The sequence below is a fragment of the Microplitis mediator genome, chromosome 1 (assembly GCF_029852145.1).
Source record: "Microplitis mediator isolate UGA2020A chromosome 1, iyMicMedi2.1, whole genome shotgun sequence".
NCBI classification, from domain to species: Eukaryota; Metazoa; Arthropoda; class Insecta; order Hymenoptera; family Braconidae; genus Microplitis; species Microplitis mediator.
In genome coordinates, this window is record NC_079969.1 from 26,610,080 (window position 1) to 26,636,678 (window position 26,599).

The 26,599-nt window shown below is 34.7% G+C and overlaps 1 protein-coding gene across 1 annotated transcript; it reads left to right on the forward strand.

Annotated features, from left to right (window-relative positions):
- The first annotated feature begins 23,299 nt into the window (after nucleotides 1-23,299).
- On the forward strand, nucleotides 23,300-26,132 carry LOC130665169 (uncharacterized). The gene is made up of 4 exons (XM_057465464.1): nucleotides 23,300-23,985; nucleotides 24,049-24,332; nucleotides 25,536-25,702; nucleotides 25,834-26,132. The coding sequence occupies exons 1-4, from the start codon at nucleotides 23,423-23,425 to the stop codon at nucleotides 25,993-25,995; spliced, it is 1,176 nt and encodes a 391-aa protein (XP_057321447.1). The 5' UTR covers nucleotides 23,300-23,422; the 3' UTR covers nucleotides 25,996-26,132.
- Nucleotides 26,133-26,599: the final 467 nt, after the last annotated feature.

Sequence of the window (26,599 nt, forward strand, 5' to 3'; positions counted from 1 at the left end):
TCGACTCGGGTAACCACAGAAGAATGAGATTAAAAAAAATCCTTAGCCGCTGTAATGACAAATATGTAAAGCAGCTTGACCGTTTTAGTGTTGTCTGATGTCCCTACTTCTATTTGATCTTTTTTTTTAAATTTAAGGGACTATAGTCCTGTTGAAAATTAAGAAACAAGAAAAGAACTCCGCAAACGCATACCTCACAAAGTTTGATTAAAATTTGAGATTCTGCGTCCGGTCTTTCTTCATTTTTCTCTCTCCAGCGTGCTCGGAATGCGCAAAGTAATTCGCTACGTTTCATACTTACACAACAACCACTTAAAACTAATCTCTAACAATTTAATAAAACATGTGGGAAAAAAAATTAATTTTATTAAATAAAATATATATGCTGTTAGTTGGTACTTTTAAATCTTCCCGGGCCATCGCTTGTTGTCAGGATATCGATCAATGTGATGTCTAATAAAAGTGTGACTGCACTCGTGACACGTTGCGCTGACAAAGAGTGATCGCGTCCTTTCACGAAATAACTTACATATGTCTAATCGCGTGATTACAAAACTGTTTTAACTTATATATATATTGTATGACGACAATCACGACAGTGTCTCAGATTCGTATTATATTTAAATGACAGACTTTATTTTAAATATTTATGACGTGATCTCAATCTTATTTATGTTATTATTTTATTTTTATTTATTCAATTTCCACATGAACGATTATATGTATTGATTCAGTCTATTTATTTTTATGATGCATAGAGAAAAAAATTTAATCAAAACAACAAAGTTTTGGTTTCGAAAAAATTATAAGAAATTGCGAGTCGAATTTAATTTTTTATTTCAAAAACAAAATTTTATTTTTCAAAATAAATATCAACAGGGTGGCCACGAACCGAGAAAACCGGGAAATATCATGGAAATGTCAGGGAATTTTGAAAAGTGTCCGGGAATTAAATTGTAACAGTTCAAAATTAAAAAAATTTTCAATTATACACTAGTTATAAAAGTTAAGGGATATTAAAAAAATTTCGAATTTTAAAGTGATTTTCAACAGGTTGTAACTCGAAGGAAAATGGTCCAACGACAAAAACAAAAAATGCAAATTGTAGCTTCAAGTGTCTAGTTTTATGATCTGGTCTTTAAATTTTTTTATTATGTGCGGTTCCGGAGTAATCCTGAGAAAACTATCGAAAAATAAATTTACCAAATTTTTGGTCGTCTTAAAAACGGTCTTCGAGCTTCAATAAATTTTTTTCGATAATTATGATTGATTTTTGATTGCTCCGGAACCGCGCATAATAAAAAAATTTAAAGACCCAGATCAGAAAACTAGGCACTTGAAGCTACAGTTTGACTTTTTGTTTTTATTGTGCGACCATTTTCCTTCGAGTTACAAACTGTTGAAAATTACTAAAAAATTTGAAATTTTTTTAATATCCCTTAATTTTTGTAACCAGTGTATTTTGAATTTATTTAAATCATAAAATTTCTTATTAAATATTTTAACTTATACATTTTTAACATCGAATATTCAAAAGTAGGCAATATTAATTTATTTTATTGCCCTTTTCTCTGGTTTCTCGCATGATTTAATTATCAAATTTAATTATTAAAAATGAAAATATAATAAAAACTTTGAATATCTAAATCATACGAATAAAATTTCTAAATCAGGGAAAAACGTGAAAAACTTTACTGGAAAACCGGGAAATATCAGGGACTTTTGAAATCATTTCTTTGTGGCCACCCTGATCAACAAAAGTTAGAACTGCATTGCAACGGCTCTCTTGGATCAATAATAGATAAGATGCAAAGTGAGTGATAAATTCATAAGCAGAAAAGCGCACAGCATGGGCGTGTAAAAAAGCTCATTGTCACAAGACCACCCGACGATATAAATAAGTAAATAGGTATTTCAATTTACACATATCGTGCCACATTGTCCGTGAAAAATTAGTAGGTTTGCAATTCGAACGATGTCCACTGTATCGTTTAATACATAATATGTACATATAATACACACCTCGAGTTGTTTAGCAGCAGCAGCCTTAACCATACACCATGAACAGACTCTGCAAACATCAATAGATATGTATCCGTCGTCAGTTTATGCTCACGAAGCGGCATATATGACTTTGGCCACACGTTGCTCCTTGTTATATTCAAATTCGGTTACTTTGCTAGTCCATGATTGGCCCGAATATTCCAATACATGCATTCTCATCCTACCTCATATGTGTACATACATATCCACACATATATACATTGATGCAGCTCTGCAAACGCCTCTCTATCCCACGATACTACCGAGAAATCTGCTTTAAATTTTCTTCCTCCGAATAATATTATTATTACCTTACATTATATTGTTGTTTCATTTATTCATTCATTTATTTGCTTCTATCCTCACAATAAAAATCCCCAACACTGCCTTCATTGTTCGAGGATCGTTTTAAAAACTCCAATCAATTATCACCGATTCCCAGTATCGGTTATTTTAAATCTGACGATTAAACTTCCGGCGTATAGTAAAATAGCTTGAGTTTAAACCGTCATCGCAAGCAAAACTTCTTCTTTTCTTTAAAACATATATATGTTTATGTATATATACGCATTAACATTGCACCACGTATCAATGTTTACGATTGTATATATCCACAAGAGTGTTATCGTGATATAAATCCACCGTTGGACGCTAATGGGCATTTCACTCTACTCAGAATCTCTCGCGTCTCGATTTGCTGAGATAAGCCCAATGTGTACAAGTGCAAGCATGTACATTCACCTGCACCAAGTAAAGACTCTTAACTTATATATATATATATATATACACCTGCTTCAAAATTTACTGGATGAAAATAAAACTAAAAATAATTTATCCATTTTATAAGGCTTTATTTTATATCATTTGAGCTGGTTTAATTTAGTAACACTGTTAGCTAAATGTAGCGTAATGTATACTGTATATGTATATATAAGTTAATGTTAATGTTAATGTAAATGTAAATATAATGCAGTGTAACGTATGAGGAGAGTGGCTTTTGAGGTATGTGCAATGGTAAAGTACGGTATAATCCTCCAGGCGCAATATGACATTTAATTAAGACAGTTAGAGGGGGGAGCGAGCAAGGGAACGGATATTTGAGGCAATTAAAAATGTATCCAGTGGGTTCTTTGAAAGCCGTTTTCATTGCTCTACAAAGAAGTACCAGCAAGTGGGTGTAGAGGTGGGGGTGAGGATAAGAAGGAAGAGGAAAAGGAAGAGGAGGTACAGGACTTTCTTAAGTTAATCCCTGTGCAATACAACTAGTCTCCTTTCCTCGTAATCTTTATAATATTTCATCTCTCTTGTACTCTTAACCCACATTATTAATTCTTACTCGCTTGTTTTAATTCCGTAAGCCCTCGTAGCCCGCGGGCTTCTTGTCCTGATAATTTTCTGTTTCTTGTCTTTTGATATCACTGCTGTTGCTGCTGCTGGAAACGCTTTAATCGTTTGATAATCTTAATCCGTCGGAATCGCGGCTTTGGTTTTTTGTTCTGTGGAATTCCGAGGGTTGTCAGGCTTCTGAAGGTCAAAACGAACTGTAGTATGCAAAACATGTAGACGCTACTTTAGTTTATTTTTTCGAGCACGAGTGGACATCTTCGGTTATCCTGTGTCATCTTGCTGGGTCTTTTAATAGAAGGCCGCTAGACGTTTTCGGAGACCCGCGAATAACTTGATTACTATCTAGCTTCTGTCACGAATAATTTTATTGCTATCACTCTTCTGAGCTTCTGTAAGAGTATTTTTACTGTTCAAAGTTTGACTTTTGTTTCTTGCATTAATTATTATTTTTTTTTTTTTCTATTACGATTCACTTTGATTTTTTTCGCTCTTTTTTGTGATGAACAAGTTGAGAAAAATTTCGAGAATGTAATTATATATTTGCTGAAGGAGAATCATTAACCGGATTCAGCGTAAAACTTTTCAAAAGCTATTTTTTTTTTATTTTAATATAAAAATAAATTTAAAAAAATGGATTTAACGTTTCAGTAAGTCTAGTGGATAAATTGAAAAGAAAAAAAATTATTCAATTGGTAGTTGGTTAAAAAAAAACTAAGAAGGATAATTTAACTTTGTGGATTTTTTTTGCACTTCACATGCTTATGGGCTGCAAAATAATGAGATTATTTATTATTATACGCATATAATGAGTGGAAATTGTTGGCGAATGGTTAATGAAGGATCTTGAGGTTACTTTCTGTAAAAAAAAATTTACCTAAATTTAATCAGACCCCAGTTGCTCGGACTTAATTTGTCTTAATTAAAAGTAACGATTTTAGCTCGTCATCAAACAATAGGCCGGCGCATGAAAGTTTTATTGCAATAGAAAAAAAAAATTAACCGCGGATATAAAAAATAAATAAATTAATAGTAGAATTGAGTGAAGTTTGAGTTAAAAACGACGTGGGTGATATGGTAGAGACAAGAGAAATCGACTAGTTAAATATCGACCTGTACATACCGTATGGCGCGTACATAAGGGTACGACCTCGCGCACGGAGCTTTTTAATTAAACACAGACGGTTGCGAGAGAGAGAAAGGCAGGGGGTGAAAGAGAGAGAGGGCTGCTGTGCTGGGGTGGCGAGCGGTAGGAACGGAATCGGGGTTATTCGACGGCTCAGTGTATATCCTGGAGTTCAAAGCTGCGCCTCGAAGTCAATATCAAATACCTCCGAGCTAGACGGAGCAGTGCACACAGAATCGCCGTTAGGATATCCGAAAAGTGACGTTGTAGTCAGTACGAGACAACCAATTCGCTCAACCCCTTGCTCTTCATGCCCTGGAATAGAATTCAACAAAGTGCATCTCTCATCTATCTTTATACATATATTTATTTGCTTCTCTTTGACTTTGACTTAACATTTATTTGGATTTTCCTATTCGATCTTTGGCTAAAAATATTAAATGGATTTAAAAAAAAAATTTTTTTTGTAAAATTAAAAAAATCCTTTGAAGAAATTTTTTTAATGAAACTGAATAAAATATCTGATAAAAATATGAGAGACAGTAGACCCTGCGTACCGGCTTTAGAACTTTACTTAACTGTTTTTAAACAAAAACGAGTAAAAATCTTCTGATCCCGATTCATGTTTACTCTAGACTATTGAGTAAATTTTATAAAAATTTCTCCCTGTGTGAAAATTTATTCAAGGGAGTTAAATTTATAATTTTTATACATTGCGTCTTACTTTGCGACGATCGTAACTAAGCACGATACGAGTATTAGATTCGGACCGTAAATTTTCGATTACTCGAAGATTAAATAAATATATAGACAACGTGTTTCCTTATTCACAAAAGCAGGCATTAAACTCTTGTTAAAGGGATTTTTATAATTTTAAAAAAGATCCGAGGTGTTGCCTCGCGATAACATTAACGCGCCAAGTGATAACTGGTTTATACGGTAATGACTCTGCGACACGGAATGACTCTCACGGTGTAACAGAGCTCGTAAGACACATCTTTTTCATGATCCTCGTTATTGGATTATCTGATTTCCACGATTACTCCAATTACCCCAGCGAACAGCAGTAAACCCGAGCAGAACAGCATCGATTCCAATAAAAGTTATAAAAATAAAGCTAGACAATAAAAATATTTTTACGTTGCTACACTTAGCTATCCTCCAACTACACGTTAGTTTGTTTTCAGCTCAATAATATTTTTTAAATCCTCTGAAATTTTTGAGATTTCCAGGATACTCAGATACTCGTGCGAAATAAATTCAAGTCGCGTGCTCGTGTAATTGGCTTAAATGTCTGCGATTATTGTCGCCAGCTTTCGATATCCATCAGTTTTAAACCACACACACACACACACTAACTGCTCCACCATTGAGTCCAGAGTACAGTCGAGGAGTAGAAGTAGTGGTAGTAGTAGTAATACTCGATGTATACGTGTTTCTAAAAACACCTCGCGTGTTTGGGTGATACCAGATGTTTGCTGGATTTGTTTCAACGGTTTTTATATATATAAAGAAACGAGAGATCCAGTGAGAGATCGTTAAAGACAAGACGTCGAACATTGCCGATCGCTGCGAATGGTGATCTGAAAAACACGTCGCAAGAACCAGCTCTTGAGCTCCTATACTTTTATTTATATTTATTTATTTATTTTCTTTACCCCATCTTATCTATATACATTCCCAAGCTCTTCCTATATGTGATGTGTGCTGTGTGCTGCATATGTGTGTCGTATGTTTATAAAAGCCCAAGTGTCGCCAAGACGTATCGCGTGCCCGAGGCTAGCTTGAGATAGCGGCAAAAACGTATTATATATATTGTATATATATATATATATATACACACCCAGGTACGTTTTATCCAGCGCTTACACTCATGCCGATTTAAATTTATTCAGACTAACGAGTCCGCGGATTCCACGATGATCGCGACAAATGGCACCGCCGGACAAACATTTCCAGTTTACTGTTTACACTGGAAATAACCCGACAAATGTCACATTTTTAAAGTTATTTAGCATTAAAATAAAATAATAAACAACTTAAAATATTTAATTATTTTGGAAAAATAAAAAATTTAATATCGGAGGTCATTGATCGTGCTGGGAAATCTCCGGGTTCGTCGGTGGCTTTTACGAGCTGGCATTGTTGTTGGTCTTCTTGGTAGAACGGAGGGAGAGAGCCGAGTTATATTCTGAGGCAAAAACGAAACGGAATCTAATCTGATGGAGCCCGGGTCCACCTAATGGGCAAGCCGTGTCCGGTGGGACACGCACCTCGAGTAGAGAAACTATACACAGCAGACCTCGTGTCTTAAGGAAAGCCAAAGTCGTGTTACCGGTATCTTCGCCCGGAGTTGACGATATCGCAAATATGGTGACGCTTCAGTCGTGTGTAAATTTAAGGATTTGTCCGTTTTTAAAATACTCGCTTTTTATTTTTATTTTCCTGATGCTCTTTATCCTCGCAGAAAATAATCCAATGGATTAATTAAATTAATGATGCACTAGGACTGGTTTTGTTGACTCGGCTGTGTTTTATTTCGACGTCCAAGAGTTAATAGGTGAGATGATTATCGCGATTTAATTTGCGTGGTCATTTGTTAGGCTTCGTCAGGGCGCATTGCGGAAGAGTAAATGCGGACCGGTACGTGTACCGTACGACAGTGGACGATAAGGGAGCATCTTTGCGAGTACACATCAACCTGATAAGATTAAAATACGCTGGAGAAAGGAATGCACGCTGTAAATAAACCTCCGTGAAACTCTCCATGCCCAAATACATCTTCAGCTCTCTTTCACAATTATTTTGCTATCTCTTAAATATAGAGGAAGGGTTCAAAATTAATGTGAATTGTTTCAAAAAAAATTTCTTGAGTTGATTTCAAATTCATCAAATTTTTTTAAGCAATTTTTCGTAGCCCCTATATATGGTTGTAAAGTTTTTGGGACCCATTTTACCCATCTTCAGTATTATACAAGTATTGGATTTTATTGAAATTATTTTTTGCTGACACAATTATTTTTGGCCGTCCGAGTCGAAAAACAAATTCTAGTTTAGTCCTCAAAAGACTCAATTCTTTTGATGTTTTATTTGCCGCCCAGAAAGTAATTCTACTTTAGTACTCAAAATCCTCAATGACCCTTATAGGAAAAAACATTAGGCCCAAGCTTGGCCGAGGCTTGGCGCAAGACTTATGAACTCTGGCGAAAGCTTGAAATCCAAGCTTCGCCTAAGTTTGTCTAAACATCGAAATGATAACACCGAGCCAAGCTTGAGTGACAGTGTTGTGCCAAGTCTGCATCTTAGTATTGGTCCAGTATCCAGTACCAGTAAGTGAACCTTGGCCCAAGACTGGCAAACCAAGACTCGTCATTTCAACATTGGTCGGATCTCGGACCAACCTTTTGAGGCCGAGCCTGGGTAGCCCAGTATTGTGCCAAGACCGGCTCCGTTGTCAATATTTTTTTTCCTACAAGGGGAGAACTATGAGGTTTAAATGCATATAATTTATCGATTTTGAATTACAAGTAAGACCTCAAAATCCTCAACGAATGAAAACTTATAGTTCGGACTTTGAAAAATTTTAAATAGAAAAGGGAGGGGAGAGAATAAGTCGAATGAGGCTTTCAAGGTTTAAATCTGGATAAAATTATTCCTGTATGTTTTGAGTATTTTGAGGCTCTAATCCAGATTCTGTTATTCCAGTTTAGTCCTCAAAGTGGTAAAATTGGTCACGACTACTACTTTTAGAACTAAACTAGGATAACTTTCTATACCGTTGTCAATCTTAAAATTCTAAATTAATCCTCAAAAGCCTCATTGAGAACTTTGAGACTTAAATCCGAATTTGTTTTTTGACTCGGGCGCTCAAAAAAATATTCATAAAAATTACTCAGTTGAACGGTATTTTATTTTTGACGTAATACTAAAATATGCTAATTAATTTATTATCTGAGCAGTAAATATGATTGAGTTTACCGGAACTTTGTTATAACAATAATAATAACAACAACAAAGTTAAGTCTCATTATATTCGTACAGGTCTTGTTATATTTTTGTACATCCAATGAGTAACCCCACTTAATATATATTTTTTTTTATCTGGGTCTTGTTGATGCGGTGCATCGCAATTATACCACCAAGAGTTGCATAATTGCACCGTGGCACCTTGAGTACGCGATGAAAGAATAAGTAAATATATAATATATAATAATAACAACAATAAGAGTAAAAAGAAAAAATAATTCACGGCATAAAAAATAAAAGGAGTATAAATAAAAAAAAAAGACAAGTAAATCACCTGTCGGCTTGTATATAATATTACTTTATTAAACAAAATGGGATAATGCCACGGTGTGTGACAAATTGGGATCAACGCACGCGAATCACGCGCGTGTGCGTGGGACAAGTTTATGTAGATGCGCGTGTATATGTGCTGGTGTAGTTACGCGGGGTAATGAAAAATCATGAATATTCATGACTAAAATACCTATACACTGTATATATATACATATATTTTTATACACACCTTTGGGTACATACATGTGTGTATTTTTGTGTGTTGTGTGTCGGGTGTTGTGTGCTGTAGGAACGAATAAGTTGGTGGGACCCGGGTGGCTCGTAAGCACGGGCATAAGACCCTGTTCACACGTCGTGACAGTGAGAAACGATTGAAACCACACACAACGCACTTTGCGCGGGTAATATAAGAATCGTTGGTATTATGCGTGGGACGTAAATGAAATATTCGAAAGAAAAAAAAAATTGTTTTCCTATTTACGCTATTTTATGTGACAAAAGGTGAGGCAATGACGTGACTAGAAGTAGAGCAAATCATGATCCTGAAGTGAGCAGACAGTTAAAAATTTTTGAATTTTTGTTTCAACGACTTAATTTAAAAAAACAATTAAAACAAAAATATGCACATGCAGAAAATTTAATAAACTATAGGTGCAATTTTTTCAAATATTTTATTTTTAATAATTTATTGTTTAAAAACAAATCCAAAAATTATTGGACGTCGGCTAACTTCAGTATCATAGCAAATCTACAAAGTCAAATTATTGTCCGAAGAGCTCGTGGACAGAAAATTGATAATTAAATTTCAAGTTGATTATGAATTTTACGTATTTATTTTTGTCAGGATTAAAAGTGACTGCGATGCTTTGGATGAAATAAAAACTCTGGAAGAGACCCACAGGCTCAACAGATGTCATATTTATTACTAATTTATTAAAAATATAATTTTGATCTTCGTATTTTTGAACTCTAAAAAGAAAATAAAATAATGAATTCTTTATTAATTAAAATTTGAATATAAAAAAGCAGTTGACCCTTCGAGCCAGTCTATGATTAGAAAAAAAAATTAACATCAACAAAAAAAATCTCCGATCGAAACGCCTTCCATATTAAAATAAGCCAACATTAAATTCCATGGGTAAAAAAAATGATATATCTAATAAAGCTATTAAACAGTAGATTTAATAGTGTGTTGGAGGTATTGGCCAACTAAAAATCTATCCACGTGAAATAAAATAAAATAAAAGTAAAACGTCAATCGCGTGCATGGCGACTCTCTCCGGATGATGATTTTAGAAAGGCAAACCGGGACGCGTTTAAAATATCGAGTTTATTGGTTTTGAGGATACCGCCGTCGCATTCTAGACAACTCGACTACTCTACTCGCTAGGATAATTGAATGGTGTCTCCGCTGGAGTAGATGTTGTTACGACTTGAGACCCAAGACTCAAGACTCGACTTTACTCTCCAATCCGCGGTGCATGTTGCTTCGGTGTACATATAATGGTACCATATACCATACACCATATACCTAATGCACATACCTAATATAATAAAACGACTAGACCGCGAGCAGAGTAGAGGGAAAGGCTCCAGCTCCTATCCAGTGTATTAATACTATTATACATATACTATCTAGTATCTATATCTATCTAGTGGGTTACACTCTCGTCCGCATTATACGACAGCTCGTGGGAAAATCTAGTACCCTCGCTTTCGACGCTAAACCTTTTTTTTTGTTTAACTAAATATTTAAACTCTATAAAAATTTATTCATTTAATGATAGCGTTAATGTGTCGCCGTCGACTGATTGATTAATCGTTTTTCCGATTAACCGTTGGCTTTTAAAGTTACCGCGGTATATATTTGTACGCAATTATATCACATCGTATGGACGCTAAGGATTTATATATTTATAAATATGTCTATAAAGTCAACAGTGTAGTGTGAATATGTAAGCCCGAGACGTATTGAAATCTATATGGATAATCAATCGGGCATTCAATTAAGGAATAATAACAAGGCGGCACTACGCTGATTAATTCATTAAAATCTATCAGCAGTTTTGTCGATCGCAAGTTAATTGATTATACAAAAATAACTGTCGTATTTTTTTTTACGAGGTACGTCTCAATACATATATTTATTACTAAATATAAATAAAGAATAAAGCTGTAAGGCATGCAGTAAATTTAACCGGATATCGCGGAACATAATGCGGGAATTATGCAGCGTAATTCAGCGATCGGACGTCATCGGCGCGAGTCATGGCGCATCAGTGGATATGGAGGAGAAGCAGAAGAACCGAGTAGCCCGCACGAGAAGAAGTGGACCCTCGGGCAACGAGTATCAGCGTTATCTTACCACCCTTTAATGAGACATCTTGGGTTTATTATTTGTCGGCTACCTAAGGCAGTATTTCAATAACTTCCACGAGAATCACTTGTACTCTACTTTTTTTATCCATAAACTAGCATCGAGCTACTGCCTTTTTAAATTCAATCTACGGTTGCATTTAATTTAAATTCTTGCTGGACAAAAATTTTCATTAAGGATTCTTACTATTTTTTTACCTTCGGAATTTAATACCGTAGGGATTTTTTTTAGTGCACTTGCACCGCAAGCATGCGGCACAAGCTTCTACATATGTTTCAGCATATATATATATAAATATAATACTTGATATTAAAGTTAAGGAAGAAGTAAACGCATATGTGCACGTACCACAACGATCGTAATTGCTTGAATCAAGTACTCACACTCGGCAGACCAACAAAGTTTCTCTTCTCGCAATTATTATTTATATATATAAATATTTTAGAGGCAGTAGATATATATGCTCGTGATGAGATTGAAATTATAGGCGATAAAATGTTTGAGACATGATTGAAGCATGAAAGTCTCGAGTCCATTGTTTCCTAGTGCCCCACCTCGCATTGTGGTCCATATCCACATCCACAGCATGTCCGCCAGTGAAATATAGCTGGAGAAAAAACCTCGACGAGAGGAGGATCCTAAGTTGGGTGGCGCGGAAGCGTAACTATTTAGCCGCGGGTCCTTGCGATCGCGATGGGGTCAAAGCGCGACTTGTAATAATTGTCTCGAGAGCGAATAATGAAAGGCATCGCGGAAGGTCGGACGCTAGAGCTGAGCAGCTTACACACACAGCCGCTGATGCTGAGAGAGTTTGAGAACAGATGCAGATGCACATGACCACCCGCGGCGTCCGTAAACTACAGCAAGTAGGCGTTTTACCTGGCTGTCGAACGTCGTACGTCCTAGTCCTCCTCTTTCTCTCTCACGAGTCTTGAGTAAATAAAATAACAGTAATAATAGTAATAAAGTGTGGGAGAGGATCGTAATAGTTTTTCTCATTTTTTTTCCTTATAATTATTATTTTTAATTTGTAAATAAAACCGGACTAATAGTAAGGCATTTTATGATTGCAATAACACTTTCTCCTTGTCTTTCTCTCTTGCTCGAGCTCTGGCTCTGTAACATGAGTATTAAATATATAAAAAGCCAGTAGTAGAGTCGAGCCAGTGCGGCGGCGGATCATGAGGACATCGTAGGCGACCCAGTTCAAGCTCTCCGCTTCATTGACTTCGCGTGACATTCTCTCTCCGCGCACTCACGCGACTTAGCTACTCTAAGAAAATAATAATCAACTCAATTTATGTTTCAGTGTGTATGTGTATTTATAAGACTGCAGGTAGATATATATAAAAAGATCGTTAATTGAACGAGACGCGCTGATGGAGAAAAGGTACTTTGTCGACAGACTGAACACATTCAGATTGCTGGGTTACTATACATATATATATTTATAAATGTATATACTACTCACGTTAATGATGCCCGTAGGCAAGCTTCGCGCTCTTCGATAACAGTCAATTCAACAACCCAGCTCTACTCTTTTAAATATATATATGTATATATATCTTTCTTTGCTTAATAGCTGTACACATGATGCGTTTCAGATGTTAATAATCCAGCTTGCATATTAGTAAACCAATTTGTATGCCAATATTATTGAGACATTTTAAAAATCTTGCTTATCGGGTAACAAAAAATAATTACGGACTCTGTAGGTGTTCTTAGAGAAACATTCATCTTATGAGACTTGAACAGGAAGTGGGATGTAAATTTTTAATTGATGCTTCAAAAGGCAGAGAAAGTGTCTGATTCTGAAAAAATGGATCTATTGGCTAAGGTCCTACCGGGTCGAAAAATTTTAGGCTAATTGGACTATTTGATCTGTTTTTGATCTTTTACAAAAATTTTAAGCTGTTTTCGACCTGTTCTTTAAAAAACAATTGCGTTACGGGCAGACAAAACTAGATTAAATCATGGACTTATAAAATTTTTATTTATGGGCAATATTCATAAAAAAAATATTAAGTTACAGAATTGATTATATTTTGTTTACTATTTATTTAGTATCTTTTGTTTAAAAATGTCGGCAGTTAATGAAAGTTTGACAGCTTAATTTTTAGTTGTCTTAACTGAATATTTATAGCATTGAATAAAAGTGATAAAATAACTTTTAAAATGTCAAGAAATTTTTCTTATTTGCTGGATAAAATCGAAAATATTTTGGCATTAGAAAACATCAAAATTCTTGTGCATTACGGAAGTGCACAAAACAGACTAAGTATCATACGAAAATGAGTCTGATGTTAGCCTGGATAATGACTAGTACGAACAAAAACAGATTAAATTCCTATATAAAATAAATACGATCTATAAATTTGAATTAAAGAAAAAATATTTGAATTTATCATTTATTTTAAAACAGATCTAATTTTTTGACCCGGGTCTATTTTTTTGTTTGTGAATCCCAAGCTTTTTTAATTACTGCTGATTATAACGGGAAGTACTTCAGATGTTAAAAGTAGGGTATAGGACTAGAGTTAATTGGCGCCTTTACGAATGCAAGAAATAGGAAAAGCAGTCGACACACAAGCACACCAAAGTAGAAGTAGTAAATTATTACAATCCCGATCAGGCGAAAACTCCTTATATGTTTGCAAACTCACAATCAGCGGCGTTGCAATCGGAGACTAGTCGCCGGCGAGCCAATACCATCTACAATCAGCATCTTATTTTCCGGATAAAAAATTCCGCGTCTTTGTTTTTTGTCTCTGTCCGTCTGCATGGGGATTATAAAAAGCAGTGTGTATGTAAAAGACGTAATTCGAATTAAATAACTCTTGTGTCCGGCTCACCGTACATGTAATATTGTTGTACATAATATTATCAAGTGACCCGAGGATATCTCGGTATCACGAACCGACTCGGCTTTGGTATTAGACACCCACTGGCCACTCATAGCGATGTGCACGGTTGCCGTTCATCGGATCGTGTGACGTGTTTCCGGGAATGCCATGAGCAGAGAAGCTTCCATTGTAACAACATATCCAGCCTCAGGGCATCCCTCTGTCTCTATTACTCTGGCTCACTGATGCTCAGCATCGCAGCATGCGAGAACTCCAGATCAGTGACGTTTTAGACTCATGCGAATGACCACGGCATCAACAGTGATGCTTCATCCACCACGCGTATTAACACAAACACATTGATATTATCCTCGCTCGTATTTCCGCGTTCTCACTGTCGGCTATTATGTGCACATGTAAGTGGAAGTGTACATCCACATACGAGGAGTTGACTAAATGGAGATAAGAGGGAAACAGAAAGAGAATGATGCAAAATGCGTGGGCGTTGGAATTGTACAGACGTCAGGCAGAGGCAGGTGGATGGTTGCCCTGCGGTGCTACCACTTTAATACAAGTTGCTTGGCCTCACGATCTCTCTACATCAACACGATATGATTATCCTGTATATATACACATATATGTGTATTGGATATTTAAAACAATATTATAAATATAATATAAATTTATGTAAAAAAGTATTATTATTGTTATTGTTATTGTTACTTACTGGGAAAAACAATTAAAGTTACTGTAAAATTGAATTCGATGTAATTATGTAATGTAAGTTATGATGAGTTGGGATAGTGGTTGGACGAGGGGGAGAAGATAATAATAATTTTATTGGAGTAAAGAGAAAGAGAGGAAGTAGTAGACGATTAACGATCGCTCATCGGGCGTACAATGTTTCTCTGGTTACTACTGCTTTACCTGGTGGCTGCAGAGGCCAAATGGAAGCCGAGGGACGCGGGGCAGCAACAACAGATGAGGAGGCCGATGATGCCAACGCGGATGTGAACTCTGGGGATTTTATATGCCGGACATAATAATGGATAGCGGATAGCAGAGTGTGGTGCATTAATGCTATGTAGTCTACGGCGTGCTCGCGAGCTGCAGAGTGCAGGAGCTTGGAAGCATGTGCAGTAACCGTGATTGCCGTAACCATCGGGCACGCCTGCCTTCCTTTTCTTATGCTATTTCACTCGTCCACCGTCCATTGGCCATCGTCGTATTTTATTCTTGTTATTGTTAGTTTTATTAGCTCGAGCAATTATTTTATTTTTTGTCACTGATTGCTTTCATTAATCAACGGAATTACTTTTAATGCCTGTTATTTGTTTCCTACGATGACGGCAAATAAAAAATGAATAGTTGATTCGACGCCACTGAAGGTTTATTAAAAGATATATTTATATTTAGACAGAGAGTGAAATATCTCGGGTATTAAAAATCTTAAGTAATGTGTAATAAGAGTATCACTTACGTCTATCACGTTTCAATCATTATCATGAACACATCCTTAAGACTTAAGCGAGTCCTAATTGCCCCTTGGGAGCTGAGATAGATTCGACAGATACCTCTACGTGAACACATTAAATTGAGGACAAAAAAGCTGTACGATCTCACGTGATACTTGTGCAAGACATCAGACATCTCTTATACTTTAGCCATGTCAGATCTTAGTAAGCATGTAAGTAAAGAGAGTAAAGTGTATTACGACTGCACGATTACAACCAGTTGAGTAGTAATAGTACATATAGTGAGTTGACATATCCGCGTGTGCCGGTTTTAAACGTTTGATCAGCAGCAGCAGCAGATTGACGAGAATGGAAGTTGATTATTTTTAGCTATCCGACCTTACCTGAATGAAAAAACAATATATGGTTAAGTATATCAAATCATATAGGTTTGCAACAAAAAAATATATGATATATTATATTGTATATTATAAAAACTCATATAGAGATTTTGTCCGATTTAATATATAAAATTATATACGGTAGTAAATATATGTAACTTATATGTTTTTTATATTAAGCTATATATACATTTATATTTACCTTATAATATATTGCATTGATATATTTCCTTTTATATTCAAAAAATATAAAATTTTTATATGAAATTAAATATATGGTAGCATATAATTTATATTATATATGGCACCATGTATTTTCTTTGCTATATTTAATCATATATTTTATTCGGTGTATATATGTGTATATGGGTATATATATTTGCATCAAATTAACTAATTTTGAAAATTTTAACTGCATTTCAAAGAGTGTGTTAAAATTTATATCAATTTAATTGGAGTTGGTCATACGAATAAGAAATTTTTTTTTCCATACACAATATAAATATATGTTTTTATATATGATCAGAATATATTTTCATATATGATAAAAATATATTTTTGTATATGATTGACATATATATTTTATATATGCTAAACATATACGGACTCGTATGTGATGAATATTATATTTTTTAATATAAAAAAAAATATATCAGAAAATATAGTTAAATTGGCCACATATATTTTCTGATATTTATCATATATTTTTATATATATTTTGACCATATTTTTATACGGATACCTCTGACAATTGTTAATAGCAAATAGTAACTAACGTTAATTTACAATTCGCAATTCGCAATTTACTATTTACGATTTAATAATATTTTTCTAAGCCTCAACTCATGTCACGATACAAAGAAAGTTAAATCGTTAACGGCATCATTAATATACCGTTAGATTAAAATGAGTGTAATCATGAGTATGAGCCAAAGAGTTGCGAGGCATTAATGCTTTAGCCCTAGGTATACATGCAAGTCCGATAGGCCGATGCCAATGAGGATTTTATTTTATTCAAGGGCAGCTCTACGCTCAGTAGTGAATGTAGTGGTTAAATATTTTTTTTATTCCCACTCTCACCTGGCGCCTCGATAATGAGCCACTTAACTTGCTCCATTGGTATGCATTCACCGTGGAGATTAAACATCCAAGTGTCGACACGACGACACGATCTCAATATATTTATTTTTAAAATATTCCGCCAATAAATAATATACTCAAGCCAAATAAAATTAATAACCCCAGCTATTATTAATTCTTGCTTTATTTTTATTTATTTAGCTTTATTTATTTATGGTAAAAAATAAAAAAGTTTTATAATAATTTAAGAGCCAAGTGCGTGAAGCGGATTATTAATTTATTATATATATATATGTATATTATATTATATATATTAAAAAGGATGGATAAGCGTGAGATCAGAGAGTAAAGAGTGAGAGTGAGAGTAAGAGTGAGAGATCGAGAGGATGATAAACCGTGACGACGACGTCACACAGACTCTGGACTACACACCTGTCCGAAACCCGTTCGGTCCCCTTGATTATCTTGCATTATGCAAAATGACTTTTTATCAGGTTGCCGAGTAATAAACGGTTGTCGCTAACGGTTGACATAATGCAAGGGCTATTACCCATCATGGAATTGAGTCTTTTTATTTTTTTATCTGTTCACAAGTGAGAGGGCTGACTAAGCCTCGAGCCTCGAGATATGTCTCCCAAGTATTTCGAGCCCGAAGGGCAATTCAGACTCTGCAAGACATCGTAAGATCCTTTTTTTTTCTCTCTCCGTCCTCTTCTTGTTCTTGTTCTTCTTGTTTTGCTGCTGGTACTTCTATTGAAGCTCTGACACCACGTTAACGTTCGCGTTCCTCCAAGACACTCGACGACGTGGTTAATCTACCTGGTCTATCGCGTTAACGCGTGCACATGTGACTCCGAGGATCGTGAGAGTTGTCAATCCACCTGACTGGGTAACGTGTTAATCGTGAATTAATCGAGGCCAGCTATACATAAATATCTGTTTAATTAACTCGTCCGAGTTATTAATTCGACTGATAAATCAGCCATTTATTTATTTATTTATTTATTTAATAAAATTAAATTTATTGTGATTATAAATTAATTTTAGTCCAATAAATTTATTGTGGTCTAGTGTAGAATTAAAATTAAACGTTGGTTTGTTGGCTGTTTATTTATATATTAGGGATCATGAGAAATATTGTGTGTAGCTTTCTTATAATGTTTTACGATCACGTAAGACACTCATTTAAAATAGACGGCAGTGTGCTATATTCCGTTGGGGCGATTAAAGAAAGCGACACTGCATATGTCACAGCGTTCGCACGCCCCGGCGAATAACCAGCACTGGCGCCCATCTCGGTGCTTATTATTATATTATACACTCTTTAACTGCTCACTACTTGGCGCTCACTGAGCGATCTGAGCAAACTGAGTGAGCGCACATCTCTGGAGGTAAAGGTCTTGGATCTCTGAAGTCGGACTCGGGAGTCAGATTCACTCACAGAGACCATTAATTACAGATAAATTATTTAATTAATAAAACTAATTAATTGTGACGCTCAAGTGAGTTATGAGTTGGCGAGCAAGTCGGGAAAAGTGAGGGATTTTTTTTAGTTTCCATGCAAGTTCAGCTGAAGGATTTAATTAATTTGAGAGGTTTGTCGGCTCGTGGGATGCTGGGAGGTGGAAAGTGGGAGTGAGGACTCGGGGCTCAGGAGGCAGACTCGTTCAGGAAGTGCCGATAGACTAGAACGTCGTCGTGACTAGCTGCTGTAAGAAAGGGCCGAGCGAGACCCCAGGTAGCCAAGTGAATGCGACCCCGTCGGTGTGCCAAGTGCACATCCGCTTTCTTATATACACTGAAGTCTTTCTATTTATATATATTTATATTTATTGGTAATAATAGTTGTACGGTTACCAGCAGCATTGCCTTCAATTGGATATCGCCAGCTAGGCTTCTCAGACAATTTATTGTCACTTCAACAAATGTATTACTCCTTAGATTCTATTGTAGGATTTTTTTTAGTTTTCAGTTACAGGCTATAATTTACTGCGGACTATTTTAGCTGTAAAGCTTTTTCTGCTATAAATAATTATTATTGACAGGAAAAATACATTTTTTAGTTTTAAAAACAGATAATCGTTTTACGAACTTGAAATTTTTTTTTAAATTTCCGAATGAAATTTAATTGAAAATATTCTGGACATTGAATCGTTTATAGGGATGGCAAAGTCGATTTCGATTCTTATCGAGAATCAACTTTTCTTAAAAAAATCGATTCTCAATATTCGACTTCTAGATAAATTAGTCCAAAAGCTGGTGGCCCTCTTTAATAAAGTTTTTGATGCACTTCGAAATTTTGTACGGTAATACTTTTAGAAAAACTGTTTGATTCACGATCAGCGTAAAATTAAATGAAATTTAAGTAAATTTTGAAATTTTTTAAAATCAATAATTGGGTCGACGAACTCGGTGATTAGGCGTGGAATGTCCCATATGCAATTTCGATTTTACAGCATATTAATTTTCACTCAAAAATCGATGAAAATCGACTTTCTGTATCGATTAATCGATTTCAAGAATCGAAATGAACAGACTCAAAGTGGGAATCAAAAATCAATTCTTTGATAGATCTTTCCATCCCTAATCGTTTATAAAATTTCTGTTTAGGAAAATGATATACTCTAGGATTCAAATACTACATAAATATATTAATAATAAATAAGCAAGTACAGTTAACACTTCAAATAAATTCCGAATAATAAAAAATATCAATATTACTATTAACCTAAAAAATTGAAAAAATGAGGGGTCATAAGATCATAATAGAGCTGTAATTTAGACATATAAATTAATCGATTCTCAGTGTTGTATATTCGATATCCTTTCGTGAACCAAGAGAGAGAGAGAGTGGTCTAGTATAGAACAGAATTCTGGTGCAACCGTAAAACATAAACAACCGCGGGTAATAAACTTGTGTCCAGTGTTGTAAATAACTTGATGCCACGCTCCCTCCGACAAATAAAAAATAAAAATATTTTATAGAGCACGCTGACAATTCCCGGATCTATACTCGGCGATGACTTAAAGCCGCAGCTCTATCGCAAAAAGTTAAATAAAAAAATTCGTCTTTAATTTCCAGTGTAAAATAAATTAAAATGACTCATTGGCTACCGGTAACATAACTGCCAACTGATAGCATCATTTAATTGTCTCCGTAAATATTGTATATCTTAAACTAAAAAACATTTAACCAGCAATAGCTACCAGGCACTTGACATCCAGAATATTTATTGCAGTGCTCGGCGCACCTCGATATCTCTCAGACATACTAACGTCGCGACGCTTGGAAATGTGACGCTTTTAAAGACTGGGTTACTGATGTTTAATGTGTCCTACGGTATCCCGAGACACAAACTAATGTCCAGGCCTTTGGTGTACATACTCAGGCCTTCTTTACACGGACACACACATTTTAGTCCCCATGCTCCATAGATTAACTTGATAACGTACACTCTCGCGTACATGCACAGTGATGTACATGTACACCAGAGTCTCGCCGGTGTAAAATATACCCAAGCTACTGCGCTCCCAACAGCTAGAGATATTCCACTGCACAGTAGATACTTCTTAGCTTAATGAATCCACTTTGCACTGCTCGTTATTACTTTTATTACTATCAACTATCAACTATTACTATTACCTCTATTTTTTTCTGTGATAGCAAATCCGTTATATTAGTCATACTTATAATTATTGTAAATAACTTTTTATAATCCCACGTGCATACTTAGCTGCCCGCGGTACTTAATAAAATGTCACAGGTGGACAAGAACTTTAATAACACGAGTCTAAATCCAGTATGTGGATACTGGATTTAAACCCAGAGTACATTAGTTCCAATAAATGGTTTCCTATTAACAATTAACTTAAAAAATTTTTATCTCCTGCAAGCGCTGGCGTAAAAAATCCCGAGGATATTTTAGCATCAGTTAATAAAAAAAGTAAAAAAGTTGAGTAATTTCCTGCAAGGCCAAGCCTTTGCATTCCTCGTTATTATAATGTACGGTGTCATATCGGCCGGTTCTTCTTTAATCTCGTCCCTGGTCTCCGGTCTCTAGTCTCTGGTCTCAGCTCTTCTTGCTCCTCTTGAATGAGGCTTACTTTGTTGAGGCTGCTTCTCTACACTCTTTATGCCTTACCTCTCAACTTGGTTGCTTATATGACTTGCTCCTTCTTCTTATTCTCATTCTCTGCTCGGACTAAAAGTCCCGAGGCACCGATCCACCCACGAGGAAGCGGTACCACGGCAGGTGAGGTGTCACGAGGCGCGCGAGTAATATATCGTTAGCTAGCACCAGTGGGTGTGTGTATCACATTTATATGCATGTAAGTATGTGAGTATCAGCAAGAAACACTGAGTGTATCCTTCGAGCCCTATGGCACTTTGGATCCACGACCAAGTCAACCTACTAAATAAAAATACCAGAAATCATCTCGCTAAATTCATACTTTTTATTTTATCAATCTCCAGAGTCCTTTAGGCGATTTTTTACTTCTCAAGTTTATTTTTCGTTTTTTTAAAATAATTTATTTATTTATTTAAATAATTATAATTCATAAAAGTTATTTTAAAATCGATAAATCAGTTAGCAGTGTGTTGTAAGATTGGAATTAATGATTTCCGGGCGCATTTGTTTATTTTATAAACCGCGATAATACTTAACAAGATCATCGTATACGAGAGATATGGAGGGAATAGGGAATAGCCGAGTAATTGGCTTGGATCGACTAATTGGAGGCAGCTCGCGATTTATAAGGAGACAAACCCAACATCTGCCTTCACTGCATAATATAAACTTATTTTTATTATATATATAAATATGAATACTATTTGTTCTTATATTATTTATTATAATTTTATTTTACAATAAAATAACAGAGATTTTATAAAAGGTTGGGCTGGCGTGGTGTCGGCCAGTGGACGCGTGTCTGTTTATGCCCCCTGAGGATTAATCCACTTGCATTCGATTGCAGTAAGCGATCATACATATTAATAGGGTCGAGGTGGGTGCCTCCGAGTAGCTAACGGAACAGTGACGCTGTAAAAGTTAACTTTGCGCGGAGTTTAGTTACATCTTCTCTTTGTATATACGTATATATCATATATAAATATAAATAAAAGTACTAGACCGATTACTGTGCACGATAGACGATACATGGGACTAGTTACTGGGTACTTGTGAACGACATCTTCCGGCGGATTAACGTGTGGTTTATGACCTCGCGGGCCAAGCAAATTAATTAACTTCAATCATCGATAACTATTTTCACTTTTATTTATTTACGGACATTTATATTCATTAGACCACTAGACTGTTTACCTTTTCCATTTAAACGGGAAATACTCATTTTTAAAAGTTTTTTTTTCAATTATTAATAAGTAGGGACAAGATTTTTGCGTTATTTTTGAAATGAGTTGTTCAAATTTTGGATTTTACGGGGAAAATATCAGTTTTAGTAAAAAAGTTTTCAAACAAAAGTTGTAGGAAATTTAATTTTATTAAAAAAATGTCTCTTATGATTTTCTTATACGATCTATATTTTCACCGTAATTCAAAAATTAAGATTCATAATGAATGATTCAAAATTTGGGTAATTATAAAAATCTTAATTTTGAAATTACGGCTTTCTTATTAGTCCTAAAAAAAAAATTATAAGAGACATTTTTTTTAGGAAATTAAATTTCCTACAACTTTTGTTTGAAAAATTTTTTAATAAGACCATTATTTTCCCCGTTATATAGAAAATTTCGTACCACTGATTATTAATTATTTTTAAATTAATGCAAAAATCCTGGTTCTATTAATAAGTTTGTAAATAATGAACAGTAATTAATAGTTGATAAAGTCGAATACTCGTTGCCAGAATGCGATACCGACTTACAGAATTTAAGGAAAAAAAATAAAAAAATAAATTTTATTTTCGTGGATAAGTTAAAAAATTATTTATTCTCTGGTAGATTATTTATAAATTTTTTTTAAGCTGAAAAAAAATTTAAATGTTAATTTTTACGATTCATAGAATAATTAGTATTTATTTTCTTGGAAAAGTGATAAAACTTATGAGATTATAATTTAAATAAACTGAGAAACGTAAAAAAATAATGTAAGTTTTAAAGAAGTAAAAATTTGATAAGTGGATGACAATAAAATTCGTAGAATTGATATAAGAAAGTATTATTTGTTAATACTGGAAAACAGACGAGTAAATATGCGGAAGCTGTTTTGAGTACGAGAAGAATTAAATGATAATAATTATCAATATTAAATAATTTATTCGTCGACACGATCTTAGTTTGCTATAAAGATCGTATTTGTTGAGAATTGACAGTCGTTTTTATCCGTTTGCTAACTTAAAGTTGTCTATTTGAAAAATATAATTAGTGAATTTTCAGAATTTGAGTACTACATTAAATAAATAAAGTTATTTTGAAATCTGAAATATACTCAATCATGAGGGTGTCAAAATTTCTGTTACTCTTAATGACAATTTTGATGAATAAACCGGCGATCGAGGCACAGAGGCCATTAGCGAAAGGAATGTCGCCGGATGTAATGAGGGAATTGTCGAGCGTATTACGAAATAAACCATCCAAGGAATCACTGAGGGAACCACCGAGATTACCACCGAAGAATCCATTGAACGAAGAACAAAGAGCACCACCAAGATTACCACCACGGTATCCATTAGAAGAAGAACAAAGAGCACCACCAAGATTACCACCGCGGTATCCATTAAATGAAGAACGAAGAGCACCACCAAGATTACCACCGCGGAGACCGTTGAATGAACCACAGAGGGCACCACCAAGAGTACCGCCGAAAGAACCACTGAGAATCCCGTCGAGGGAACAATCGCGTGAATTTTCGAAGGTACCACCATCCATTTACATCAAAGATGCCGGGTTCATGGTGGCAATTTTTGAAAAAAATGACCATGGCACTTTCTTCGCGGGTCAGGGGGTTCTAGTTGAGGAGGGTAGCCGTGTTCTCACCAGCTCACTCACTATTTACAGGTATTTTTTGTGTTTCATATCTCTTATCAAACCGTCAATTTATATTTAATTATTTACTTCAAGTGGCTTAACTTTATACGTACGGGCTTACAATTGGCCTAAGAATGTTCATCGTAATGAAAAACAAAAAGCTTTCCCCTCTGATTACATAGAACGGAAAGTTAAGAGGATTAATGTACTACAAGATTATAAAATCATGCAAATTCTTGATTTGGCAGAAGCTTTTCCGATCGAAGTCGATTCTATCAGTTATTTACATACCTCTGTTAAAGATTTTTACCAAACTGGCCATAAATGCGCACTGTTAGCACTGAAAGACAAGAGTAGAGATGAATATCTCGATGAAAGTAACGTACTTTTTTTCTTATACACTGTAAAAAATTTTTTGGACCCGGTGTAGTGTAAATGACTCGGTGTGAAAATTACACCAAATATCGTGTTAAATTTAGGCGGTGTGAACTAAAAATTTGTACACCGTCAAGCGTGTAAATGTTTAATTTATGATAATTTTGCGTTAAGGAAAAATAATAATAAAAATATTTGAATGTTAAAAATACTATTTAATATCTAAATAATATTACTATAGTAATTGATTAATTAGTTAAAGATGTTCAATGATCATTTGTTACTCGTTAATCAAAATTACGAGTAACACGGAATGATGTAAGATACACAGAAAAAAAGGATTTCTTGGAGCAAAAAAATTTTACTCACGCCAAAAAAATTTTTACTTGTCCTGAGAAATTTTTCGCATTATGAATTGAAAGCGTAAATTTTCTTGGGGCTAGAAAAATTAATCAAAATTACAAGTAACACGGAATGGTGTAAGATACACAGTAAAAAATATTGTGTATTTGTGTCGAAAACGGTTTGTGTTAAACTAACACAAAGTTTGTGTCACTTTTTGTAACATAAAAAATGTGTTATACACTCTTTATTAACACATTTTGTGTGTTACTGTGGATTCTTTGCGCCCTCTTGTGGCGATATTTTAACATAATCTTTGTGTTAAAAAGGGGTTACACAAAGTTTGTGTCGAAATTTCAACACAAATTTTGTGTCAACCGTTTTTAACACACAAACTGTGTTGATTTTACACAATATTTTTTACTGTGTACACAGAAAAAAAGGATTTCTTGGAGCAAAAAAATTTTACTCACGCCAAAAAAATTTGTACTTGTCCTGAGAAATTTTTCGAATTATGAATTGAAAGCGTAAATTTTCTTGGGGCTAGAAAAAATTTTCTTGAGTCAAAAAAAAAATTTTTGGGGCAAGATAAAATTTTTAGTCCTAAGAAAATTTTCGTTTTCATTCCATAATGCAAATTTTTTCTTGTCCCAAAAAATCCTTTTTTTCTGTGTAGTTAATAATACCGTGTTTAAATTACACGGACAGAAAATTTACACCGAGAGAATTTTACACCGTTATTTTACACTACACAGCTGTGTAAAGTTCTCCGGGTTCGTTTTTACACCGAAATTTTTTACAGTGTACCAAGTATTGTTTGTTTTTATGAATTACTTACGTAAGCTGACACAATTTAATGTTAGGTGACCAGATATTGGTAATAAAACAGCGAAAAATAGGCTCAGATCAACTTTTCAGACCGGGAAGTTGTGAAACACAGCTAATGTCATCTTTGCGAGAAGAAAATATGAACAGATTTGATAAAAGAGTTTGGTTTTGTGGAGAAGAAATTGGGCGAAAGAGATGTCACGTAAGATATCGATGATCAAATTTTTTTTTTAATCTTTAACAACAACTAATTTTTTCTAGCAAGTTTTTTTTTCGGTATTGTGCTGTCATTAATTTAAAACTCTATTTAACAAAATTACAATTTATTTCCAGCGTTACCAAGGAGGAGCTGCTCTTGTCTGCGAATCACGTGATTTACCTAACAAATACTTTTTAGCAGGTGTTCAAGTAGATCAAGACAAGTGTGAGGTTCTGTTCCAAGACACTACTAAAGCTTCTGATCCGATTTATGCGGAATTAGCTTTTGGAAATTAATTTCATTTAATTGTCAAAATCAAATGTTGATACTTACATACATGTAGTTGCAATTAATAAACTAAACAATGTATAATATCTGAGGTCATGTAGAGACAAAAGTCCTGCGACCATAATAAATAAATTAAAATAGTGACGGGAAATTGACTTCTTTTTTTCTGTCATTTTCCGCTATCGTCATCACGTCTCATTTTAAAAATAATAAATATATGATAATGATATTTATGTTATAATGTGGTAGTTGATGACTGAGCTGAGAAATTTTCACACTCGGTGGTCTAATGATGCGAGTGAGGCGGCGTTGAGTCTCCTCGTCAGCAGTATGGCCATTGCAGGTTAGCAAATGGGCACGGGAACGTGATATCTATTTCATAACACCCGCAACGCGTCCCCGTGTGAACGCAATAAGAGTTTACGTAACAGAGCCAACGTTAAGTGAGGTCGCCTGGTGAGCAATAAAATTTTCACGTACCAGGATCTTTAGCTGAGGAAAATAATTTATTAAATTTATTATAAAGTGAAATAGAATAAGGAAGAGTGTAACAGGTAATTGAGGGCAGAGGACAGAGGATAGAGGATAGAGAGAGAATTTTAGTGTCAATAC